We start from the raw sequence: 17,599 nt of genomic DNA, 5'->3' as shown, positions 1-17,599 counted from the left end.
TTCCACCAAGAAAAATTTTCAGTTTTGGAAAGAGATGGAAGTCTGACGGAGGCATATCAGGTGAATAAGGCGGGTGTGGCAACAATTCATACCGTGGTTTGTGTAATCTTGCCGTGGTGACAGCACATTTTCAAACTTTTCAAACCACCCTTGTACTTGCATGACAAATGCCTTACAGAGTTTCCTACACAATTATGCTTTTGTTCCTTGCCTACCTAACATCATTACATATAAAGTATCCTCATGCTGAGGAGTGATTGAAGACACTTTAAAAGAATAACTGTTTATTAACTAAACAAAAACTCAGTGATGGTGTTCTTGAATGAACATACGTCAGAAATCTCTCTCCTATGATGTTTTTTGTGACATGCCTACACGACAAGCCGTAGAGTTGTGATAACTAATGGTGTGAAGACCTGTCATGTGACTGGGTAGGTACTGCCGGCATATGACTGCTGACGTACTGTTGGTGAAGACCACTATGAACGGGGCTGGGTATGTTGGCATGGAGTGGTGAGATGAAACTGCCACTACCGCCAGATAGTAGCGCTGGGTTTGAACTGCTGATGCAGCCAGACTGAACTCCTGGTACTGCCAACTTAAAGTGTAGGCTCTAACTCACTTCGCGCAGTCTGGCAGCTAGCCTAAATAAGTTGGCACCCCCAGACACATGTGTATCTCCATGGTAATAGCCTAGGTCATGCAAGGAAAGTCTCGATGTTGATGAAAGCCATTGATCCATGACCACCAGATGGGAAGTTACCATCATGGTATGCCTGAAGTGCGGAGCAAATAGTTACCAAGAGGATACAACTTAATAGTTCATAACCTGTAATAAGAAAGTCATGTTATCAAATTTCAATTAATAATCATTGATTAGCAAAAATATATTTTATTTTGATTATTACTGTTCCATAGTAGTGTATGAACTACGTGCCCATGAGGCCATTATTAGCCCACTTGAAAAACCTCCTTGCAGAAATGATACTGCAAATTACTGTTAAAGTTGTTTATGTGGTCACTAATAAATCATATAGGTGAAAATTTTATAACTCTGTGACAAAAAGGTTCAGGGCATATGTGGTGCAATATCGAACGTCCTGATAACTAGGAAACAAGATCAAGTCAGAAAACCTTGAAAAACTTATGAAAAAGGGGTGTCTTGTCACCACTAATAATGACATATTTTAGGCTGTTTTTCTGCTACAGTGCCTACAGAAGCAAACTGGTTGTAAACTTCAAAATTTAACAGTGTATTACCAAGTCACTGTACATTGTGGTAGTAAAGTTGTTGCATAACAGCTAAAGCACATATTGTACACTACTGGCCATTAAAATTACTACACCTCGAAGATGACGTGCTACAGACGCAAAATTTAACCGACAGGAAGAAGATTTGTGATTTGCAAATGATTAGCTTTTCAGAGCATTCACACAAGGTTGGCGCCGGTGGCGACACCTACAACCTGCTGGCATGAGGAAAGTTTCCAACGTATTTCTCATACACAAACAGCAGTTGACGGGCATTGCCTGGTGAAACATTGTTGTGATGCCTCATGTAAGGAGGAGAAATGCGTACCATCACGTTCCCGTCTTTGATAAAGGTCAGATTGTAGCCTGTTGCGATTGTGGTTTATCGTATAGTGACATTGCTGCTCGCGTTGGTTGAGATCCAATGACTGTTAGGAGAACATGGAATCGGTAGGTTCAGGAGGGTAATACGGAATGCCATGCTGGATCCCAATGGCCTCGTATCGCTAAATATGGGGATGTTTGCAAGACAACAACCATCTGCACGAACAGTTTGATGACGTTTGCAGCATCATGGACTATCAGCTCAGAGAACATGGCTGCAGTTACCCTTCACGCTGCATCACAGACAGGAGCGCCTGCGATGGTGTACTCAACGACGAACCTGGGTGCACAAATGGCAAAACGTCATTTTTTCGGATGAATCCAGGTTCTGCTTACAGCATCATGATAGTCACATCCGTGTTCGGCAACATCGCGGTGAACGCACACTGGAAGCGTGTATTCGTCATCGCCATACTGGCGTATCACCTGGCGTGATGGTATGGGGTGCCATTGGTTACACGTCTCAGTCACCTCTTGTTCGCATTGATGGCAATTTGAACAGTGGATGTTACATTTCAGATGTGTTACGACCCGTGGCTCTACCCTTCATTCGATCCCTGCGAAACCCTACATTTCAGCAGGATAATGCATGACCGCTTGCTGTAGGTCCTGTATAGGCCTTTCTGGATACGGAAAATGTTCGACTGCTGCCCTGCCCAACTGCTGCCCTGCCCAGCACATTCTCCAGATCTCTCACAAATTGAAAACATCTGGTCAGTGGTGGCTGAGGAAGTGGCTCATCACAATACGCCATTCACTACTCTTGATGAACTGTAGTATCATGCCGAAGCTGCATGGACAGCTGTACCTGTACACGCCATCGAAGCTCTGTTTGACTCAATGCCCAGGTGCATCAAGGCCGTTATTACGGCCAGACGTGGTTGTTCTGGGTACTGATTTCTCGGGATATATGCATTCAAATTGCGTGAAAATGTAATCACATGTTAGTTCTAGTATAATATATTTGTCCAATGAATACCCATTTATCATCTGCACTTCTTCTTGGTGTTGCAATTGTAATGGCCAGTAGTGTATAAACTCCCTTCAAGTTTTACACCATTGTCTCATTGTGTACATTTTGTTGAAGTTCATAGCAGTATGCCTGACATTTTTTTTTAGAGAATTCATGTTACAGAGAATTTTGAGTACGTCTATTAATTGTGCAGAGAATTTTAGTATGTCTGTTAATTGTGCAATGCTGTTTACATGCAAGTTTAATTCCGGTCTAAAGTAAAGCATATTTTATGTTTGAATAGTTCGTGGCTTATATGAAACATTAGTGTACTTATTAAAAGTAGTGTAAATGTTTTGCTGCGGTCCATGGTTAAGGGGAGGTTTACTATCTTTTGGTTCAAAAAATCGATTTTTTAAAAAAATTGCAGTTTTGGATCCATAAAAGTGTTTAGAATCCACCCCTGAAACAGTTTTTCTGAATATGGAATGGAAATGTTTGTTATTCGTGGTTGAACAAAAAATGCACCTGCCTGAAATCGGCCTTTTTCACGCACCAGTTTTTTTCTTTCGGAGGATGAGTTATTGTACCGGTGATCGAGAGGAAACACACAAAATTCAGATGAAAGTTTGAACGCTTGTGTTTGGAAGTTAGCCCCCAAGCATTTGCATTCTGGTGCGAAGACTGTGGAGACTGCGACTTTCCTAGCAGTGAGCAGCATCATTGAAGGGTATTCAGCAATTCTGAAGACCATAACAATGATGGACGTCACCCTGGGACTCGATTCGATGCAGTTCGCCAAGCATTCGGACGACCACCAGATTAAAGCAGCCGGAAACCGCTTGTCACTGGCTGTACGAGCGGCTCTGGAGCAGTGCAGGATGGCCCAGATTGAGCAGAACACCCTCTGAGGAAGAAGGACTAGTTTATGGCCCTGGAATAGCAGATTGTTTGTACGTTGCTTAATATTTCGTTTGTATGTAGTCAAAACTTCAAATGCATTTTTCTCGAAATGACATTTTCCTTATCGCACGGTATGGTAACTTCTAATCTACTGAACCAATTGGCATGATTCTTTGTTTCCGACGAAGCTAACTAAATTGTCGAGGAGCTGTACCACTTTTATTACAATCCATCAACTATAAATATTTTTACTTGGCCGAGGAAGTCGAAAAATTGATGAAAAAAAACAATTTTTTTTTTTTCAAATGGTCGCTATTTTGTTTCCTGTGGTACAAATAACTTAAGTGAGGTACAATTCGTAAAGAATCTTATATACTTTACTAACATCAACTCAATTTTGATCTCAGATGTGCCAGCTGACCTGTGACACACCACGCGTGAAGGTCTACATCGAAATTTTGTTTCGTCTCGACGACACTTCCGCCTCTGCTCTTCGACATTTGTGGTCAAAAAAAATTCCAGTTTGTAGAGGAAATATAAACAAACATTTTGACCAAATTTGACATTGACATCTATAACACATCCCGAGAAGAAAATTCTCAAAGAACATGATTTTTTTGGGCCAATGATAGGAAGCCTCCCCTTAAGGTTAGATGTAACTTGAGTAAGAGTGGCATATAATTGAAAGCACCTCCACTTTTTCATTGTTTTTTAGGGTCTTGTATGTTCACACTGCAATACCAAATATAGTTTTTTAGCTGGTTTAGATCACCACCTTCCTAATGGAGAAAATGGTTTAAAAGAGTTTGTAGAAATCTTTTTTGTAAAACTGGGCTACAAATTACCCTTTTTGGCATTATTAGAAAAATTGTTAACTTAGACCTCAATTTGTAAACTATTGGAAAGGAGCAAGCGAAAGAAATTTTATAGATTTCGAGATCTTGTGTTGGTAAGTTATTACATGCAAAGTTTCAGGTTTATACCACAATTGCTTCTGGAGATACAGAAAGCTTAACTCCCCATTTTATCTTGCATCTATTTTCTTTATCCAACTGTGCTTCATATTATCCAGAAGAAAATTTTATATGTGATTATTATTCAGTTTAAGAGAGTTCAAAAAGTTGCACTAGATGGTCTAGTCTTTTTTCAAGAAAATATTACCAGAGATGTGTCTCAGAGTTGCCAAAAAGCTCAGGGTGGATTGTTATTAGCTGCACTTAAGGGTCAAACAAGTGACACTATAACTGCAAGTATTGTCCAATATTTATTGCGAACATGTGCAAATCTTCACATAAAGTTACAGCAAAATCCGTTATGGAAACTTTTCCGAAATTAGACTACTTGGCATGGAAAGGCCCAGTGTTCTGTGACTGTATACTACTACCGATAGGTCCACTAATTATAATGATACACATGTAGACAAGGTACTTCGTGCTCCTATAATGGCAGTCATAGAGAAATTATTATGGCCAAAATATCCTCTGTTCTTTACGAGGATTCTTCATTTTAGTTATGCCTCTAATTGATGTTTTTGTAACATAATAATTGTATGTTATATTATGGTTCATGCTCTTGAGGTTGTAATGTGTGGATTTATGAATGTCATAAAATATTTTGGCTTCCTCTAAAGTGACATGTTACAAAATGGTTTTTCTCCAGCCTTGGAATTTTTTTTCTTTTATCATATGTGAGTTCACTTGCACAAAAGTGCGTACTAAATGTACGCAAATTGCAATGGAACTGATAAATTTCTCTCTTCCTTTTGGCATTTTCTGCTCAAGCACTTCTAACCCTTTCCACTCAATCCCCACCTCACACCCACCATCCCCACTGCACTCATAATATTTGCACTAAAAAGAACCTGTATTATATATAATGATATTATGCCAAAGATTACTATAAACTAAACAGTAAAGGAAACTATAAGTACATTATAACACAGAACACGTCATGTTTTGTCTTTCACGTCATGTATTTTGTCACTATATTACCTCAAGGTGTGGTACTTTTTGAAGCATTGTAGAAGTCCTGGTTTTCTGGAATGTGTTACAGTAGTAAACAGTTTCCCTTCTGCCAACTTTTACCTTCCTCTTAGTGCAAACAGCACATCTTTTCAATGGAGTAACTGAAGTGTTGCTGCTTTGATAGTCTCTCCTCTTCATCAAACATAGATGACCTTCCCTTATTTCTTCCATTTTCGTTCTGTCCATTTCCAACGAGAGCTTTTAGAAGCCAGTCCTCTCTCTCTGGCTTGTTTGGATTGTAACACCTGAAAATGACAAGCCTCTTGAACCCAGTAGTGCTCTCATCACTGATTATGTTGCCTTCCTGAAATGTAAAGTTCTCTGAACTTGTCAGTGTTCTACACTATGCTTTTCACTGTGGCCCACTTGTGACATTATCAGCTGAAGGTCATCTTGAAATTGGCCAAGCATAGAATGTCCAGAAAAATTTGGAGAAAACTAAAACATCTTTATGAAATGAACCCTTTCATGTCCATTCTTCACTGAAGTTATTCTGAATATCTGGCTAGAGGTTCATGTCCATATTTAGAATTCTGCCTAAGAATGCTTTTATTTCATCGAAAGTAATGTGTTTCCAATCTTCTCAGGCTGATCTCTGCCTCGGTGGTTCATTTTTCTTTTTTGTTTCTAGCCTTTGAGTACTTGCGTATTTTTTTATCTCAGTTATCAGTTCATGTATAAAAAATAACAAATAAATCCAGTACCTCATGAGATGCTGAAGAGGGGTTTTGAATTCATTTACAGCAGTGAAATTGGTTTTTGCAAAATGTAGTTGATCTCTCTATTTTCACCATCAATCAGAAGCTTATTGGTCATCAGTGTCACTACTACTTATAGACTCTTGCTTGTTCACCACTATCAATTTCTGTATTTTCACGTTCACTGTTGTTTCATGACCTATAATTACTGTTGACATTGTTAAAACCACTCATATCCCTCGCACTTCCATCCAATACCTCCAATATTGTCTTAAGATTATCACATAAACTTGCTGTCTTTGTTGTTTTGGTTACAAACACTGCCTTCAAAATGAATGTGAAAACAAACCAGTGTGTTTAACAAATGGTTACGTTGCTTGCTGGCTGTTATCAGAACAATTCAGTACAAGAAACACGTTGCTGAGAGCCTAGACATACAGGTTACCATGAAATAAAGTTTGTAATGGGCAACACCTGAAATGTGAGTCTATTCTGATGTTTATGCAGTTAGCACTATCCCACCAGTTGAGTGCGAGGAAGGTTTGGGGGATAACTCATAGTAGAACAGACTGGAAAGAAGGTGTGGGTGTCAGGTAAAGAAATTGGAGGGCAATGGTGGCAGGATTGGATATGCATGGGGAGTAGAGTGGCTAGTGGAGTAAAAGGCTGGGAGGACTGTCGGTCAGAAGTTGTTTCGAAAGGATATTTCTCATCTACTTAGTTCAGAGAAGCTGCAGTATCCATATGGTATGGGTTTTGAAGACTATTAAAGTCAAGCTTGTTGTGTTCAGCTGTGTTTCTTGTCAGTAGGTAGTGGCCATTCATTCGGGCATACGAGGGGCGTTTGAAAAGTCCGTGCAAACTCCGAGAGATGGCACCACGAGCACATATCAAGGTCATGTGTAGTTAGTAGCAGCTTTGGAAACAACGCACACCAAATTTCAGCCATATTGGTCTGTTTCTTTGTGTTTGGCATTCATGTGAATCAAGGAAGTCGATTGATTGTCAAAAAATGGACAAAAAAGAATTTCGTCTGGTGATTAAACATTACTTTATGAAAGGCAAAACACCTCAGGAGACAAAAGAGAAGCTTGATAAACATTATGATGACTGCACTTTTGATTAGAACAGTTATAAGGGATTTCAAAATCTGCGGAGTAGCTATGTGGGCACAAGTGATGCTGAATGTTCTGTATGCCCTGTGGAGGTTAAAACTCCAGAAATCATTGATAAAATCCATGATATGGTGATGGATGAGGGAAGAGTTCAGGTGTGTGAGATTGCTAGTGCTGTGGGCATTTCGAATGAACGGGTACATAATATTTTGCATTAACATTTGGACATAAGTAAGCAATCCCCAAGATGGGTTCCCCGTTGCTCACGCTTGACCAAAAACAGAATAATGTGAAGTGTTGCAAGGATGGTTTACAGCTGTACAGGAAGAATCTGCAGGACTATAAGTACCGTTTCATCACTGTGGATGAAACATGGATACGTTACTATACTCCTGAGACCAAACAACAATCTAAACAATGGGTTACCAAGGGAGAATCTGCACCAAGAAAGGCAAAGACCATTCCTTTGGCTGGAAAGATTATGCTGATTGTCTTTTGGGATTCGCAAGGGATAATTCTCATCGACTATCGGGGAAGGGTAAAACTATTACATGTGAATATTATTCATCGTTATTGTACCGTTTGAAAACCAAGCTGCAAGAAAAACGCCAGCGTTTGGACTGCAAAAAAGGCTTTTCCCTTACAGCAAACACCTCAGCAGTTGCGGTCGCAAAATTAATGGAAATATGATTCCGAATCGTTTCACATGGCCCTCTATTCTCCAGACTTCGCTCCCTCGGACTACTATTTGTTCCCCAATTTGAAGAAATGGCTGGCGGGACAAAGATTTTATTCAAGTGAGGTGGTGATTGCATCAACTAATAGCTATTTTGCAGACTTGGACAATTCTTATCATTCGGAAGGGATCAACAAATTAGAACAGTGTATAAGTCTAAAAGGAGACTGTGTCGAAAAATAATAAAGGTTTACTCCAAACACTTACGTAGTTTTTATTTTTGCACGAACTTTTCAAACGCCCCTCATACGATGAATTGGTTGTCATGCTCACATAATACTTTGTTCAGTAGTTGCAGGGGCAGTAGTCAGGATGATTGACCAATCTGGCCTTGTAACATTAACCAAAACGGCCTTGCTGAGCTGGTACTGCGAACAGCTGAAAGCAAGGAGAAACTACAGCCATAATTTTTCCTGCAGCCTTACTGTATGGTTAAATGATTATGGCTTCCTTTTGGGGTAGGTATTCCAGAGGTATTCAGCTCTCCGGGCAGGGACTGAAACAAAACTGGCATGCTGCAGATTAGAACGTGTAATGTTACATCCCTTAATTGTGCAGGCAGGTTAGAAAATTTAAAGAGAGAAATAGATAGGTTGAAGTTACATATAATGGGAATTGGCAAAGCTTGATGGGAGGAGGGACAGGACTTCTAATCAGGTGAATACAGGGTTACAAATAAAACGTGAAATAGGGGTAATGCAGGAGTGGGTTTAATAATGAATAAGAAAACAGAAATGTGGGTAAGCTACTATGAACAACATAGTGAATGCATTACTGTAGTCAAGATACACAAAGCCCACACCTACCACAGTAGTAAAAGTTTATATGCCAGCTAGCTCTGTAAATGATAAAGAGATTGAAGAAATGTATGATGAGATAATAAACTATTCGTAAAGGTAAAGGAAATGACAATTTAATAAAGATGGGGGACTGAAATTCAATTGTAGGAAAAGGAAGAGAAGGAAAAATAGGTGAATGTGGGCTGCAGGAAAGAAATGAAAGAGGAAGCCACCTGGTAGAATTTTGCACAGAGAATAACTTAATCATAGCTGACACTTTGTTTAAGAATCGTGAAAGTAGGTTGTATATGTGGCAGAGGCCTGGAGACACTGGAAGGTATCAGGTAAGTTATATAATGGTACGACAGAGATTTAGGAACCAGGTTTTAAATTGCAAGACATTTTCAAGGGGAGATGTGGACTCTGACCACAATTTATTGGTTATGAACTGTAGATTAAAACTAAAGAAATGCCAAATAGATGGGAATATAAGAGATAGGACATAGATAAACTGGAAGAACCAGAGGTTGTAGGGAGTTTCAGAGAGAGCATTAGGGAATGATTGACAAAACAGGGGAAAGAAATACAGTAGAAGAAGAATGGGTAGCTTTGAGAGATGAAATAGTGGAGGCAGCAGAGGATCAAGTAGGTATAAAGACAAGGGCTAGTAGAAATCCTCGGGTAACAGAAGAAATATTTAATTTAATTGATGAAAGGAGAAAATATAAAAATGCAGTAAATGAAGCAGGCAAAAAGGAATACAAACATCTCAAAATGAGATCGACAGGAAGTGCAAAATGGCTAAGCAGGGATGGCTAGAGGACAAATGTAAGGATGTAGAGGCTTATCTCACTAGGGGTAAGATAGATACTGCCTACAGGAAAATAGAGACCTTTGGAGAAAGGAGAACCACCTGTTTGAATATCAAGAGCTCCGATAGAAAACCAGTTCTAAGCAAAGAAGGGAAAGCAGGAAGGTGGAAAGGATTATATAGATGGTCTACACAAGGGCAATGTACTTGAGGGCATTAGTACAGAAATGGAAGAGGACATAGATGAAGATGAAATGGGATGTAAGCTACTACGTGAAGAATTTGACAGAGCACTGAAAGACCCAAGTCGAAACACGGTGCCAGGAGTAGACAACATTCCATTAAATCTGCTTATAGCCTTTGTAGAGCCAGCCATGACAGAACTCTGCCATCTGGTGAGCAAGATGTATGAGACAGGCGAAATACCCTCAGACCTCAAGAAGAATATAATAATTCCAATCCCAAGAAAAGCAGGTGTTGACAGGTCCGAAAATTACCGAAGTATCAGTTCAATAAGTCACGGCTGCAAAATACCAACACAAATTCTTTACAGACGAATGGAAAAGTGGTAGTAACCAACCTCGGGGAAGATCAGTTTGTATTCCGTAGAAATGTTGGAACACACGAAGCAGTTCTTACGGATTAAGGAAAGGCAAACCTACATTTATAGCATATGTAGACTTAGAGAAAATGTTTGACAATATTGACTGGAATACTGTCTTTCAAATTCTGAAGGTGGCAGGAGTCAAATACAGGGAGCGAGAGACCATTTACAATTTGTACAGAAACCAGATGACAGTTATAAGAGTCGAGGGGCATGAAAGGGAAACAGTAGTTGGGAAGGGAGTGAGACAGGGTTGTAGGCTCTCCCCAATGTTATTCAATCTTTATATTTTGCAAGCAGTAAGGAAACAAAAAAAAAACTTATAGTAAGAATTAAAATCTGTGGTGAAGAAATAAAAAAATTGAGGTTTGCTGATGACGTAATTCTGTCAGAGACAGCAAAGGACCTGGAAGAGCAGTTGAATGGAATGGAATGGACAGGGTCTTGAAAGGAGTATATAAGATGAACATCAACAAAAGCAAATAAAATCAGGTGATGCTGAGGGAATTAGATTAGGAAATGACACTTAAAGTAGTAGATGAGTTTTGCTATTTGGGGAGTAAAATAACTGATGATGGCCGAAGTACAGAGGATATAAAATGTAGACTGGCAATGGCAAGGAAAGTGTTTCTCAAGAAGAGAAATTTGTTAACATCGAGTATAGATTTAAGTATCAGGAAGTCGTTTCTGAAAGTATTTGTATGGAGTGCAGCCATGTATGGAAGTGAAACATGGACTATAAATAGGTTAGACAAGAAGAGAATAAAACCTTTTGGAGTGTGGTGCTACTTAAGGGGCTCTGGAAAGGCTCAAAATCATGAAAAGTTCAATTTTTACTTTTTTACTTGTTTGTGTTTTCTGAATCTGCAGACTATTACCTTTTAATAGATATACAATTTATTCAATTCCGAAGACTGCAACTATTTTTAAATTTTTTTTGAAATGTGTTCTACATGGGCGTGACCCACTGTGGCGCTGTTAAACTGCTGTCAAATGGTGTTGTTATTAACTTCCGTGTTCATCAGGTACATTTTAGTGATGTGAGATAAAGTATGTGTTGTGGATAACCTGTGATGGTTCAATATATATATCGCTGGTGTGATTGTCGATTGTTTCATTTATTTACTCTGTCGTTATCTCGAAAATATTCGTAATTAATTCTGTTTCTTGAGTCTCTGTTTTGTTGAAGTATAATAATGAGTAAATGTAAAGTTATTAGAAATCCTCTGAAGGCTTTTAAGAAAAGGAGAAATGTTGGAAAGCCAAAGGTAAACAATAAAGACGATAACCATGTGAGTGAACCTAACCTCTCAAGTACACCTGCCCATAGCAGTCAAAGTGGGAAAGAAAATACTTCACAGAAGAAGCTTGGTTCAATGAGTGAAAACTATGAATGTTTTATGGGCGAATCGGATGTGAATGAAATATTTGATATGTCGGTTCTCAAAGGAATTTTTTCAAACTGTGTAAGATGTATTCATTGTAGTGAAGTTGGTCTGGAACTCTCCATAATAAAGCACGTAGGACTTGCTAGTGAAATACAACTGAAATGTGATAAGTGTTCATAAATGACCACCTTTTGGAACAGTGTTGCAGTAACTGCAACTGAAGAAAATGGTAGCAAAATCTACGAACACAACAACGAGCGATGCTTGCTTTAGACAAGGAACGCCTTCGGGCTGCAGACAGGGCTGTAAAGAGTCTAGAAATACAAGCAAGAGTAAACAGGAGGAGGAACAAGAGGAAGCTGGAGGAGGAGTTTGCAGAGGATGAAGATAATCCATCCTATGGACCTGGAATGCACTAAAAAGTTAATCCAATCTTTGTCGCTCGATTCCCAAAACTTTTATTTTCTCACACTAATTACATGTTTTCTAAGGATCTTCCAAACATATTTGTTTCAAACTTTCAGTAAATGTTACACAGTACCTTCTGCATAATTTAACACAGCCCTTTTCCAAAAAACTGTATATTTTTGAATATATAAATAAAAAATTGCAAAAAAAATGTTGTGAATTTTCATTACAATTGAAAAAAAAAATCATCTTTAATAACTGAACTAAAATTTTGTAAAATCCCTGTGTTAAGTTGTAGCCCATATTCCAATAATCTGTAAAAAGTTCAACTTCCTACCTCAAATACTTTGTGAGGAAAGATGTAATTTATAAGCGGTTAGATAATGTAACTATTGAGGAGGTACTCAATAGAATTGTGGAGAAAAGGAATTTGTGACACAACTTATCTAGAAGAAGGGTTCGGGTGGTAGAACATGTTATGAGGCATCAAGGGATCACCAGTCTAGTGGTGGAGGGGGAGGAAAGTATGGAGGATAAAAATCATAGAGGGAGACTACGGGATGAATACGCTAAGCATATTGAGGAGGATGTAGGTTACTTGGAGATGAGGAAGTTTGCACAGGATAGAGGAACATGGAGAGCTGTATCAAACCAGTCTCTGGAATGAAGCCCACCACAACACCATTAGCAACAGCATGCAGGAACTGGAGTAGCATATGTGAGATGGATGCCCAGAACAGTTCTGCAGTCTGAGTTTACCAAAGGGGTATAGCACCGGTGGAAAGACGTTCAGTGTAATTGTGGCAGATGGACCAGGGTATTTTGTAAATTGTGTGGGTGGTGGAATATGCTTGGGAGAGAGTAGTACGGGCTGTGTCAGGATGTTCATTTCAGGGCACTTTGATTGGTGGTCGAAGCACTAGTGAAGGACACGATTTAAGTTGTTATAGTTCAGGATGATATTGTGTAATGAGTAGGTGCTAGTTGATTTCACACCTCCTACTCTCGCACACTTCTTTCAGCAGTTTTTCTTGCTTCCTGTGTTCTATAGAACTTTCACATCCCATCGTCCTTATTATGCCCCACTCCAACTCCTCTGCCTGTTCCAGAGCAAGCTCATTGGTGCCACATTCTTTTTCAATGCACTTGCTGCCTCCTCTTCTCAGCTGCCAGTCACTGTTTCCTCCCACCTTTTCTTCTTTTTCCTTGCGTCTTCTGCCTCTTAGCTCTCCTCAGTCACTGCACATGATACAGCCCCTCTCATCACCTCAAAGCAGTGCCAGGACTGTATTGTAAATTGGTGTGTGTGTGTGTGTGTGTGTGTGTGTGTGTGTGTGTGTGTTTTTTTTTTGGGGGGGGGGGGGGGGTCAGAGGCTTGTGAACTATGTGGTGGATTGTCACTGCTTCCATTACTTATATTCCACCAAGGACTTGCTATTACAATAATTGTGAATTAGTATTTTCATTTTCATTGTAGCCACCCCATCGTGCACTGGTGCTGCTGTTCACTATGTGGTTCCAGTTACCTGACACTTGCAGTCACGTGTGTGAGTTGCGTTTGAGTGAGTGTGTGTGTCATCTATTTTTGATGAAGGCCATACTGGCCGAAAGTTTTGTGTGACAGACTTTTTGTTGTGCCTCTCTGCAATTCAGCATCTCCACTATATGGTGAGTAGCAGCTTTTCTTTTCATAATTTGTTACATTCCGTCCTGAATTTTCCAGTATTTTCATTTTTTCAGGTATAAACCGCACTTTGCAAAAACCGTAAATAGTTCACAATTCACAACACAGTGAAGGTAACATTGCATTACATTATGTGATGTAATGAACAACCCACTAGAAAGAAAGGGGCCCATACAATACAATACAAAACAATATAGTGAATATATACCTCTAGATGGTAGCATGCTTCTGAAACAAGGCACACCAAAGTAATATTAAAAATCCTAATAACATACTGTCGAATTCTTGGTGCAATACAAATAATGGGAGTAAAGTTCAGGCATTGAGCAGTGACAAGGACATATGCAAGTTTAAAGAAATCTTGTTGATCCGACAGTAAGAGAACTTTTAATGTCCTTTACAGGAATGTTAGTCTAACATGGATCAGTTCTAAAAGAAACAATTGGAAAAGCCGCGCGGGTTAGCCGTGCGGTCTAAGGCTGACTCCGAGTCGGAGGTTAGAGTCCTCCCTTGGACGGGGGGGGGGGGGGGGGGGGTGTTGTCCTTAGCTTAAGTTAGGTTAGTTAGTGTGGACGTCTAGGGACCTATGACCTTAGCAGTTTGGTCCCATAGGAACTTACCACAAAAAAATTTGTATAGTTCACAATTCTTTGCTTTTTTGTTTTAACTAATAAAGTTAAAGCAAAACAATATAAGAACTCCGTTAAAATGGTGTTAATAGTAAATCCGCTATTGGTGAAGTTTGTGATAGATTGATGTTATATTATTATTTTGCTTTTTAATGATTTAACGTGATGCGGTAAATTTTTTGTTTCAGACAAAAGACAACCTCCGCCAGGCACTCTCTGAGGAGTCAATATTCAAATGCACAGGGATGTGCGTGCAATACAAAGACTCAGATTCCTCCACGATATTGAGTTCGTCAGGCAGTACGGACTCACAGAAAAAATGCTTACCTCACGTGTATTTCAAATGTGGACATGTGCAGACCTGTGTTGATACCACGAGGAATTATGCAGCTTGTCCAGTTTGTTTAGAGGTTTGTAAATGCAGTTTATTGTGCATTAGAGGTGTGTGTGTGTGTGTGTGTGTGTGTGTGTGTGTGTGTGTGGTGTTGTTGTTGTTGTTGTTGTTGTTGGTTTTTTTTTTTTTTTTCACTTATCGTAATTGGGTCCATATCTTAGAAAACTTTGATTTCTTTTGGTATTGTGAATGAAAACCTCTTCTGGATCACTATTTTTTTTATTTTAATTTTGTTTTTATTTTAATTGATGACCGTTTTTGGTCTGACTGGTACCGTTTTTGGTCTGACTGGTACATTATCTTCGTACTAGTGCTACAAGGCATAGTTTGCCAGTAATGGAATTTGTTACATTCCTGCCACTAGTGCACCTTGCGCCACTAGATGTGAAGATGATCTGCTAGTCAGATCGAAATAAGTTACCATTCGTTAGAAAAAGCAGTGATTCATATGGTGGCGCCATTCATTCTGTGTGTTACAATGTAACCAAAACATAAAATAACATCATTATGAGTGTGTTTATTTTTAAATCGTAGGGTTGACAGATAAATTTGGTCAGGGTCTTATCATATAACGAGATGTCATTTGATGTTATTTCTGTCGTACTCATAGTAAATTCTATATATTTGTTAAACTTTTAGGATCAGTGTGATGTGTGTTTATTCTTAGAGCAGCACTGTCTTTCTCACTGAGGAGAAAGTGTGGTCGGTTGTTAGTCAAGGACAGTTCAAATGCGAAGTGTGCATTTCATAATAAATAGATGAGCAGTTGGAAGGTGATATGCAGATCATTGAGCGTATTACCACCGTAGGCATATGTAAAATAGGATCTACTCTTATTTCCTTTTCAAGCAATACAGAAGTAATATAAGAAGAAGATTCAGTTATTACAGTCTCACCTCAGCTGTTGATCTGGATAATTGTCTCCAGGTGGCTTGGGATTTTAGTCAGGTGCTATATGGGAAGTCCAAGCTAGAGGCTTATTTGATTTTTTCCCTCAGATTTCTGTTTGTGCTGTGGGATGAAAATTTCTAGCGTTACCCCTGAAAGGTTTTCCAAACAATCTCCATAATTGGAAGTGACTGTATTGTATGTGGGCTCCAGGAAATTTACAGGGATGCTCTCATGTCCTAAAATAAATTATTGAACTGGATTGGAAACAAATTACTGTGAATGAGAATTTAAAAGTCTTTATCCTTAATTGATAGAGCTGTTGCAAAATGTCCCAAAGTTGAAGACCCTTCAGGAAAGCAGTTGTGTACATAAAAAGGCACTGAGAGTTTAAAAATAAGATAAATGTGTGATGGGTTGGCTACCTCAAGCAAAGCAAGGTTTATTGCAATAAATGAAATGTTTAGTTCAGTTTATATATAAAATTTGTTCACTGAGAATTGAATTTAGATTAAAGGAGGCATAGTTCTCAGCAGTTACATGTTCTAATGTGTTTCTTACGGGACTATATTCAACTTACATAATTCTTTCAGAAATGTTCAGTGTCAACACTCAATAACAGGAAATAACCCATTCCTGCAATAGTAGTTGAAAATGATTTGAAGGTATCAGAAAAACTGTGTAATTATTAATGGCTTATCAAGGTTTCCTTTGCCTTTATTGTGACTGCCAGTGGCAAGAGAATTGACACTTGACTTTTCTGTTTCGTGAACACTGTTACGAAGCACATCACACTGCGATACCTTCCACAAGATGCTAAGATGTTCAAAATGAGACATTAGCAAAATGATTATGGGACATCCAGAAAGGAATTTAATAAATTTAAGAGGATATATCATCATTCACCAAATAGAGAATATTCTCAGAAGTCTTCATGCAGGTAAACCAGGCAGAAAAATAATAAGAGGTTCCAGACTAACAAGGGGACATCACCAACTTGACCTCATATTTTAAGGAGAAGAAAACATGCTTCCAAGATATCAGCCTCAGCAGTTGATCTTAAGTGAAAATTTTTGGCATAATTCTGATGGTATACAGTTACGACAATTTGAGTGTACAGTTTTTAAGCATTCACGTGTACCAGTTTTTTGTCACTGGCCTGCTCCTGTCTAACACATAGTGCAAAGTGTTGTACATAAGAGTGAAAACTAGATGCCTAATACTTGTGGGATGTTGAAGGTTGGTGAGGGGACAGGGTGACATCCTCTCAACATGTTTTGAAATCTTGTTTGAGAACATGTTATTCTACATGAAAATGATGTTAGTAATAGGAGTACATAATACGTCAACCCAACGCGCTCCGGAAGTCATGTCAAGTTGGTGAACCGGTGGACAAAACTTTTGAATTTGTGGAAAATCAAACAAATTTAGGAGCTAGCTGCATCTTGTTCCACTTGGTGGTATTTTTAGTGTAGAAACTTCAGTGTCTTCTACTCTGTGCTCTTCATACAGTGGCAAGCTTCTGTACCTGGAAAACTTGTCTATGATTATAACTGTTCTGCAGCCATCCCTTAAGATTTTAGAAAACACCTGTCATCACATCTGTAAATGTTTTGTTGACTTTTCCAAAAGAGGTGCTACGCTAAATTAGTGTTTGCCTGATACAAACGTCACTTGATCCACAGCTGCTTTGAAATTATAGACAGAGGTGACAGTCAATATCCATATGTAGATAACATTTGTATTGTGGAAATTTGATTGTCATTCCATACTGCTCCTTGAAGTGCCACACTATAACTCGTTGGCTCACAGATATTCTGAATACAAATCTCTTACTCACTCACTTGAGTATTAAGCGACTGCAGTATGGCAGAGTGAGTGACAAACAACCGGAGTACTTGCCCTTTAAGAAGTGGTGTATCCAGAAGGTGTAACTGCATATTATCAGAGT

The 17,599-nt window shown here is 39.0% G+C and overlaps 1 protein-coding gene across 9 annotated transcripts in view; it reads left to right on the top strand.

Moving 5' to 3' along the window:
* Positions 1 to 17,599, top strand: part of LOC126476502 (protein pellino-like) — a 207,137-nt gene that overhangs the window by 148,441 nt on the left and 41,097 nt on the right. For all 9 annotated transcript variants that reach the window (XM_050103553.1, XM_050103550.1, XM_050103551.1 and 6 more), the window contains one exon: positions 14,555 to 14,776. In XM_050103553.1, the coding sequence (XP_049959510.1) occupies positions 14,555 to 14,776 (222 nt within the window). The remainder of the gene's footprint in view (positions 1 to 14,554; positions 14,777 to 17,599) is intronic.

This window comes from Schistocerca serialis, chromosome 1 (assembly GCF_023864345.2).
Source record: "Schistocerca serialis cubense isolate TAMUIC-IGC-003099 chromosome 1, iqSchSeri2.2, whole genome shotgun sequence".
Classification (NCBI taxonomy): Eukaryota; Metazoa; Arthropoda; class Insecta; order Orthoptera; family Acrididae; genus Schistocerca; species Schistocerca serialis.
This window is presented reverse-complemented; position numbering and strand designations above follow the sequence as displayed.